This window comes from Helianthus annuus, chromosome 2, assembly GCF_002127325.2.
Source record: "Helianthus annuus cultivar XRQ/B chromosome 2, HanXRQr2.0-SUNRISE, whole genome shotgun sequence".
NCBI lineage: Eukaryota > Viridiplantae > Streptophyta > Magnoliopsida > Asterales > Asteraceae > Helianthus > Helianthus annuus.
The window spans coordinates 130,622,304-130,631,880 of record NC_035434.2 but is presented as its reverse complement, the minus strand read 5'-3'; the positions used below and the strand labels follow the sequence as shown (position 1 = coordinate 130,631,880).

General features: G+C 40.5%; 1 protein-coding gene and 1 non-coding gene across 2 annotated transcripts; one reads left to right on the top strand and one right to left on the bottom strand.

The window, feature by feature from the left end:
• The first annotated feature begins 3,553 nt into the window (after positions 1-3,553).
• Positions 3,554-6,548, top strand: LOC110895424. Its single transcript, XM_022142741.1, has 2 exons — positions 3,554-6,122; positions 6,457-6,548. The coding sequence occupies exons 1-2, from the start codon at positions 3,554-3,556 to the stop codon at positions 6,546-6,548; spliced, it is 2,661 nt and encodes an 886-aa protein (XP_021998433.1).
• Positions 3,947-4,053, bottom strand: LOC118489786. Its single transcript, XR_004887800.1, has one exon. It is a non-coding gene; the product is annotated as a small nucleolar RNA R71 (small nucleolar RNA).
• Positions 6,549-9,577: the final 3,029 nt, after the last annotated feature.

The following is a 9,577-nucleotide window of genomic DNA, read 5'->3' as shown; positions in this document are numbered from 1 at the left end:
CTCTAAACGCTGAACAAGGGCAAGACCCTTACCAAACCGTTCCCTTAACCCCCGACCAGGTAGCCAACATACCTCCATATAGACCGTGGAGATATGAATGGTGAAAATCTTTTATTTTATATAGACAGTAAAATAATGCCAAGACACCACGGACAAATGATAAGGAAGAATCCCCTTCAACATAAGAAACTAGTTATTAAAGTCATTAATACAAAACCAATTAAGAAGTGCAAAAGATTAAAAATAAAAAGTATTATACTAAACATTTGTCTTCACCAAGTGATGTAAGAGACTTAGGCAAACATGGCCTTGATCGTCAAGAACTCTTACGATCAATCTTGGACCCGAGACGACTCACACACTCTATGATGGACAATGGATGATGGTGGTGGATGATGGTGTTGTGATGGTGGTGGGTGGTGGATGAAGTGTGAGAGAGGTAGTGTGCCAAGGGATGAGTTGCAATGAATCCAAGCACTCCTATTTATAGGCTGAACAGAGGCCTGGGCACGGCCCCGTGTCCGCTAGGCACGGCCCCGTGCCCGTCTGACACTATCTCTCTTCATTAATTGTAATTCGCAATTACAATTAATGCGCCTGCAGTACTTTAGGCACGCCCCCGTGTTCACTGGGCACGGCCCCGTGGCGAGCAATAGAAGCTTCTACAGGTTTGTCTTTTCTGCTGCTTCTTGGGCACGGCCCCGTGCTCGCTGAGCACGGGGCGTGTTCAGTCTTCTGCCTTCTCTGTTTTGCTTGGGAGGATGCTGTCGAGGGGGTCGGGCAGTCCACTTTTGTTCCCTTTCTTGTATTTATGTTAGATTTAGCTGTCTTTTTGCTTCTTTTGTTAATTTGAGCTCATTTAATCCTGAAAATACAAAAGGAAGACAAAAACACACTTTTTCCAACATTAGTACTTAAAAAGGGTTAGTTTTATGCCTCATTTGATGTAATTTATATGTTGTATTTTACACACATCACTCGTCACTCTCTCTTAGTCTTCGCAATGCTCTCGCACGTTAATTCTCTATCGATGGCTTGCTACCTCGTCGCTTTTATCGCTTACTCGCTCCCATCAACTCTCGCGACCCTTCTTGTGGATTAATTTCGGGACGAAATTTCCTAAAGCAGGGGAGACTGTAACAACCCGCACGTTCGTGCGTTGTTACTAACTCATTATACTCGTTACGCCTAGCACCAGAGATTCGGATCATAATGTAGCTAAATCGCATACATCGTTATATCGCAGTATTTTCGCACATTACACGTACTTTATCGCTATAACACAACGCATCGCACGTACTAACACTCACGATGACGTTGGGTGAGGACCTATTCTACCCTCCTCAATAGCCGTGATGTGTCGCAACGCAACGCATACTTGATGTACTCTAAAATATACATATATTTATATAAATATTCCTACAACTACCTTTAGGGTTATTTTGGCTAAATTCTACTCATTCTTGATTTATAATTACAATTTAAAGGTTTAAAAGGAAAATGAGAAGGATGTTCAAAAAGATGAATAAATGGTGATAATTAAAATGCTTTGAATACAAGTTAAGAAATGTTAGAATTAAATGTTTTAATTAACTTGATGGGTGAAAAAAATTAAACGAGACATGAAATTGAAATAGATAAAGTGTCTTAATTAGGAATTGAATGTGTCTTGAAAGGTGAATTGTAATTAAATGTCAAATTCGTTATTTATTTGGTTTATGTTGATACGTAATTCTATGTTTCAACAGGAGGTTATGAATTAATGGATTTCTAGTGTTGAGGATATTTCTTAGTGGGTCGCCAAAAGAATTTAGAGGGTGTTCAGTATGCATATATATTGGCGTGAAGGAACAAAAGGGATCCCATTTAATTATTTTCAACATCAGTAGTGGGCCGCCCAAAAATAAACCCCAGCCATATTATCGACAAACATACATGGGGAATTGTTTTTACTTCCTTTGGGCTTGGCGTCAAATTAGTGGGCATGGAAAATAATACCCTAGTGCATGCTAGTATATGGGGATATATATTGTTTTGAAAAGTGGAGTTTGAAGGCAGCAAGGAGGACGACAGAAGCAATTGTTTTCGAGAGGAGTTTGGTTGTTGGCGCAAGAAAGGAAAAAGAGAAATATTCGGTTCGAGTTTGGAGCATTACGGGTTTGATATTGCGCATACTTTTCTAATACTTTTCATTGAACCATGTTTTGTTTGACTTTCACAACTGAATTTGTCATGTTTTTGGATATTATGAGTAGCTAAACTTTTATAACTACCTAGGTTTTGATGAACTAGAGGATTGTAATGCGTTTGTGACATGTTTTCGGTTATTTGATGTGATTTACATAACTTTTCTTTGATTTTGATCTTGATATTGCATGTTGGTATGTTTTGGTTATTTTATTAGTCAATAAATTCAGCAGTTTAGGCACGAAGAAATTCCCCCTAGACTTAGGATTTAATTTAATTCGTTGATCTTAGGATTTTCGGGTTAGGTATTGTGTTGAGAAATTGACTAAGTTGACTAATAATTAAAATCACTATATTAAAACTTGCATCCTCATCTTGTGACTCGAAAGACGATTAGGGTGAGCTAGGTTATTAGCTAATTATTGGTGGGTAGATTGGGTGACCGATAGCTCGGGCTCGTTTATTGCATCGTAATTAAGGTTTCCTAGGATTTCAATTATCAAAGTTGGGTTTGCTTTGCGATTTTGGGATCTTCTCTTAACATAACTGTCTCTGAGGTCAAAAGGATTCTATTTTCGTAGGATTTGGTATCGATAGCTCGAGCCGGTTCGTTCTAGCACTTCACATTTAGTCTTGCTTCTTCATTTGGGACATCTCTAGCGGGGGGTCAATTGAGGGAAATAGATATTTAGCCGTTATCATTGTCACATTAGCATTGCATGATTCTAGGGATTCGACACCTAGGTAGCCTTTATCTCATATATATTTGATCACAATTTGCTCGTGTGTTTGCTTCGTTTGCTTGTTTTGTTTCCTACGTTTTCTTGGTTAATTTAGTTATTATTTAATTTTTAAAAATCACTTCCAAATCAAACTAAAAAAAATTGACTTTTTATTCGACAAAGGTTCATTATCTAGAGTTTGCATATAGTGTCCACGGATTGATATCCGGTCTTGCCATCTACACTACACTACGACCGGTGCACTTGCCGGTTGTGTGTTGTTTTGGTTGTGATTCCATTTTTAAAACTTGTTCGAATTTAGATATACACATTTTCACACATCAAGTTTTTGGCGCCGTTGCCGGGGACACTGGCACTTTAGAGAACGACCCGAGTCGTCTATTTAGTTGTTTACTTGCTTTCGTAGATTTCCATTGCCTTTAGGTGCCTTTTGCTTGCATTTTGTGCCTTTAGGGTTAGATTTGCTTTAGTATTTAGGTTAGTAATTTCAGCATTGTATGCGCCATACTCGTTCACAAGGGCCACCTTCGTTTGTTGCTTCATCTGAGCCCGAGCGAGATTTCCACGAGCGCCTTCGCACTTTCCGAGCTAGTCAGGTACACATTCCATCTTCTGCTTTCACTATGGGTGACAACGAGGCCCCAGTTAGGAGAGTCGTCGCAGACTACGCCCGGCCGAACGCGGCGAATGCTCGATCCAGCATTACCCGACCCGCTATCGGAGTTAATCGTTGGCAGATTCCGCCTGAGATCATCACGATGGTTACGAACACCATCCAGTTCCATGGATTACCTTATGAGGACCCGAATGTCCATATTTCTCGCTTTTCAGCTATCTGTGATACGTTTCAGGAGCAGGGCGTCAGCGAGGACGCCTGCAAGTTGCGTCTATTCCCATTCTCACTTGCTGATCGAGCCCATGCTTGGTTGGAATCCCTTCCTGCGGGATCCATCACCACTTGGGCCGGGACGAAAGATAAGTTTTTAGGCAAATACTTTCCTCCTGCCAAAACTGCTCGTCTGAGGAGCATGATTCAAGAGTTTCGCCAAAAGGAGGGAGAGTCTTTCTATGAGACATGGGAGCGATTCAAGGAGTTGTTACTCAAGTGTCCTCATCACGGATTCGAGGATTGGGCGTTAGTTGAGAAGTTCTATTATGGAGTGACGCCCGCTACGAGGAATATGCTGAACACTACTGCTGGCGGCAATCTGATGACCGCCAAAACACCAGAGGAGTGCATGGATATGTTCGAGGACATAGCGATGAGCAGTTATGAGTTTCCTGATTCTAGACAAACGACTTTTACACAGAGATGGGTGCATAGGGTTGATGAAGTCACCAGGATGCAAGCACAGATTGACGCTCTGCAAAAGCAGGTGGGTGATATGAAGGTACAGAAGGAACAGGTGTGCGAGATATGCACTGGGAGGCATGACACGACCGCGTGTCCTATTGCCCCTGTGGAATCACCAGAACAGGTAGAGCTTGTGGGCAATCGAAATCAGAACAATTTCGGGGATCGCTACAATTCGAATTGGAAGAACCACCCAAACTCAAGTTGGAAGAACAGCAACCCACCGGGGTTTCAGCCGCGTCAGAGTTTGTTTCAGGACGCAGGAGCAGGAGCGAGTTCGGGTACGAAGAACCCGACAATAGAGGAGATGCTGAGGCAGAACCAGGAGACATTAGCTCAGCAGACTCAGCTGCTTACACAGTTCATCACGCAGGGGGATACTCGACATCGGGAGACACAGGCAAGGTTCTTGGAGCACGAGACTTACATGAAAAATCAGAGCGCAGCATTCCAAAACCTTGAGAGGACTGTAGGTGCGATGTCAGAGAAGTTGAATCAGAGACCTCCTGGTGGTCTTCCCAGTAGCACTGTTGAGAACCCAAATGCCACCGCGAAAGCCGTTACTACGAGAAGTGGTCGAGGAGCTGTAGAGGTCGAGTCGGTAGTCGATGAGGACCCGGAGGTCGATGAGGAGATTGAGATGGAGACACCAGCTGGCAAAGTGCACCCTAGGCTGCGCCTAGCAAGTACAGCACAGTCCAGCGGGTCTCCAGTAGAGAAGAAGGATGCAGAGAAGGAGCCGATGAGGGTGTACAAGCCGACACCCCCTTACCCAGGTCGGTTGATAAAGGGTAAGGATGCAGAGCAGTACGGAAAGTTCCTCGAGATGTTGAAGAAGCTGCACGTGAATATTCCATTCGTAGAGGCTCTGTCGAAGATGCCGAAGTACGCGAAGTTTCTCAAGGATTTTCTCACGAATAAGAAGAAGCTCGAGGACCTTTCTACTGTCACACTGAGCGAGGAGTGTTCTGCCGTCTTGCAGAACAAGTTGCCGAAGAAAGTATCTGATCCTGGTAGCTTCACCATTCCGTGTCTGATCGGAAATCTTATCGTCAGCAATGCGCTGGCAGACCTAGGGGCTAGCATAAATCTTATGCCGTATTCCATCTTTGCTAAGCTCAATCTAGGCGAGCCATATCCTACGCGCATGAGCCTTCAGTTGGCTGATCGATCAGTGAAGTTCCCAAGAGGGATAGTGGAGTATATGTTAGTGAAGGTCGACAAATTCGTATTTCCAGTTGACTTCATCATCCTTGACATGGACGAGGACTCTGAGGTCCCACTGATTTTAGGTCGTCCATTCCTTGCCACTGCACGAGCACTCATTGACGTGTACGACGGCAAGTTGACTCTTCGAGTTGATGAGGATAAAGTCACATTCGCCATCCAACATTCCATGAGGCATACCCAGCAGCATGATGACACTCTATACTTTATCGATACTCTTATGTCACATGTGGGTAGCCTCCTCAGCGAGATTTGTGAGAGAGATGCGTCTGATACACAGGTTGCGAGTGTGGATGATCAGGGGAGTAGGGTCACTGAGTTGGATGTTGAGCAGGACCCTCTGCTGCAGGCTACCGAGCCTTTCCCTAGATTTGAGGTGTTTGAGGTCATCAAAGAAGAAGATAAAATGGTTGATGAGTTTGATAGCTGGCCCGTGAAGGAAGCAGATGTTGGATTCCCACTCACACCAACAACAACACGGGAGAAGGCGCAAAGAAGCTTGGATCAACATGTTTTAAGGGTGCAGAGATGGTATAAAAAGAAGGAGGAACCACTTAAGTTTGCACAACACCATTCTCCTCATTACATGCCACGAATCAAGTTTGGTCCAGGTAAGTTTAAATATTGGTGGGTTGGCCCGTTTGAGTTTTCTAGGTTGTTTTTCAATTTCACAAATGATTTTTTTTTAAACTGGAAAAAGGGTGGAATTGAATGGGTTAGACCGAGGTTGGATAAAGGAGAAACCTCCAGATTGAATTCAAGTGTGGGGAGGTCTTGTAAAGTTTTGTAATTTTATTTATTTGGTATATTCTCGGTAGTCTGTGATACGTGTTTTATTTGTATATTGAGTCGTTATTTTGTACCATGAGTCTAAGTTAGTTTATGAGTCATGTTTTTATTGTCGAGTCAGTACTGCTTGGTTTTTGCTTGTTTTTGTTCATGCAGGTTTGGATATGTACCACCCGTACTCAATCTCCATTCGGGTGATTTCGGAGCTGCACACCAATTTCAAGGAATTTACCAAGTGTACTAGTTAGAGTCAAAGCCGATCGCGAATGGAATGCTATACGTTCGAGCTGGATCGTGTACGAGTTCAGATTGTAGACGCGCGCAGCTGGCACTGATTTTTATCCTAACCAGCTAAGTCCTTTCCAATTCGTTATCTTTTGTATATTATTTTAGGTTTTATTTCTTATTTATTTTTAGTTGTCTTTCATCCTACATTGGGGACAATGTAAATTTTAAGTGTGGGGATGGGAGACTACGTCTTTTTAGGTAGAATCGAGTCAAAAAAAATTAAAAAATCAAAAAAAATAGTTGGTTTTGCGAGTCCCGGTCCTTTAGCACGTAGAAAACGAAAAACCTTTTCAAAACGTCGGTCAAAAACGGTTTAATTGTCGACTTTGCGAGTCAGAGAGCACATGTTTCTTTAAGTTGCGGGATAGTAGGTTGACTGAATCGGTTTTTGGGAGTAAAAGGTTTTGGGATGCCTAGGATAGTGGATTCAGCCGGAGAGTTGATTGATTGTGCATTGTCAATATCGGTAGCCCTTATTTACCACATGATAGTGAGATTTGAGCCTTTACATGTTTCATATTTATATGTTCACTACTTTCGTTTCATGTGTGTTTACCGACTTTGTTGCATTACTTTAGAACTTGTGCGTTTTGATACAGTTTGAGACCTTCGGTTAGGATTTGGCATGGATATGATAGAGGCATTAGGATCACTCGATTTGTGTAACCTTTGTGTTTGACCTGTTTCACCACTACCCTTAGTTACACCACTTTGAGCCTAACCATTCGTTTGTTACCCGTTTGTGATTTGATAGCCGGATCGTGTTACGTGATTATTATATTTGAAAAAAAAAAGAAAATTGAAAAATGAAAAAAAAAAGAAAAAAAAAAGAAAAAAAGTAAAAAAAAAGAGCAAAAGATGACAAAAAGAAAAAAAATAGAATAAAGTTGTGGGTCGAAATGACCAATATGTTAGTGTTTATTTCGTGCTTTTCCGGTTTATCGTGTGATTTCGTGTTTAGCCACTTTATCCCAAAAAAAAAAAAAAAAAAAAAAGAAAGAAAGAAAGAAAAAAAAACCCTACCTTTAGCCCTTACCTACCCATTAAAGCCCTCTTGATCCATGTCGAGTTCTAACAAATAGGTGGAAATCTGATTGACGTACAAACTTATGATAGTGTTGCTTCATCGTTTGGTTTTGAGAGTTCACTTGAATTATCATATATATTAGCCGAGTGTCGAGTGAAATTGTGAGGGGTGTTGACATTGCATGATTGGTTGCTTGAAGGTGAGAACAACTTGATTAGGTAGGCCCGTTTTTGAGAAATATTTTAAATTATCAGCCTTTTGAACGATGTAAGTCTTGCGAAACTTCTGTGTTTGATGATTTCGTAGTTCGCGTTATAACTTGTTAGAGATTTGCGTTGTTGTTGAGCGTTTAAGTTGGATATGTTGCTTAGGATTTTGCTTAGGGACAAGCAAAAGGTAAGTGTGGGGATATTTGATGTACTCTAAAATATACATATATTTATATAAATATTCCTACACTTTTGACTACCTTTAGGGTTATTTTGGCTAAATTCTACTCATTCTTGATTTATAATTACAATTTAAAGGTTTAAAAGGAAAATGAGAAGGATGTTCAAAAAGATGAATAAATGGTGATAATTAAAATGCTTTGAATACAAGTTAAGAAATATTAGAATTAAATGTTTTAATTAACTTGATGGGTGAAAAAAATTAAACGAGACATGAAATTGAAATAGATAAAGTGTCTTAATTAGGAATTGAATGTGTCTTGAAAGGTGAATTGTAATTAAATGTCAAATTCGTTATTTATTTGGTTTATGTTGATACGTTTTTTTTTTTTGAACGGCTAATTTCTTTAATCCCCTGTCGTCTGTGGGACTTGAACCCAAGACCTTCCCCTTCCCAACCTAGGTGTTTTTAAAGGCTTTGCCTTTGCCAATGGACCACCACCCCATTGGTTTATGTTGATACGTAATTCTATGTTTCAACAGGAGGTTATGAATTAATGGATTTCTAGTGTTGAGGATATTTCTTAGGGGGTCGCCAAAAGAATTTAGAGGGTGTTCAGTATGCATATATATTGGCGTGAAGGAACAAAAGGGATCCCATTTAATTATTTTCAACATCAGTAGTGGGCCGCCCAAAAATAAACCCCAGCCATATTATCGACAAACATACATGGGGAATTGTTTTTACTTCCTTTGGGCTTGGCGTCAAATTAGTGGGCATGGAAAATAATACCCTAGTGCATGCTAGTATATGGGGATATATATTGTTTTGAAAAGTGGAGTTTGACGGCAGCAAGGAGGACGACAGAAGCAATTGTTTTCGAGAGGAGTTTGGTTGTTGGCGCAAGAAAGGAAAAAGAGAAATATTCGGTTCGAGTTTGGAGCATTACGGGTTTGATATTGCGCATACTTTTCTAATACTTTTCATTGAACCATGTTTTGTTTGACTTTCACAACTGAATTTGTCATGTTTTTGGATATTATGAGTAGCTAAACTTTTATAACTACCTAGGTTTTGATGAACTAGAGGATTGTAATGCGTTTGTGACATGTTTTCGGTTATTTGATGTGATTTACATAACTTTTCTTTGATTTTGATCTTGATATTGCATGTTGGTATGTTTTGGTTATTTTATTAGTTAATAAATTCAGCAGTTTAGGCACGAAGAAATTCCCCCTAGACTTAGGATTTAATTTAATTCGTTGATCTTAGGATTTTCGGGTTAGGTATTGTGTTGAGAAATTGACCAAGTTGACTAATAATTAAAATCACTATATTAAAACTTGCATCCTCATCTTGTGACTCGAAAGACGATTAGGGTGAGCTAGGTTATTAGCTAATTATTGGTGGGTAGATTGGGTGACCGATAGCTCGGGCTCGTTTATTGCATCGTAATTAAGCTTTCCTAGGATTTCAATTATCAAAGTTGGGTTTGCTTTGCGATTTTGGGATCTTCTCTTAACATAACTGTCTCTGAGGTCAAAAGGATTCTATTTTCGTAGGATTTGGTAT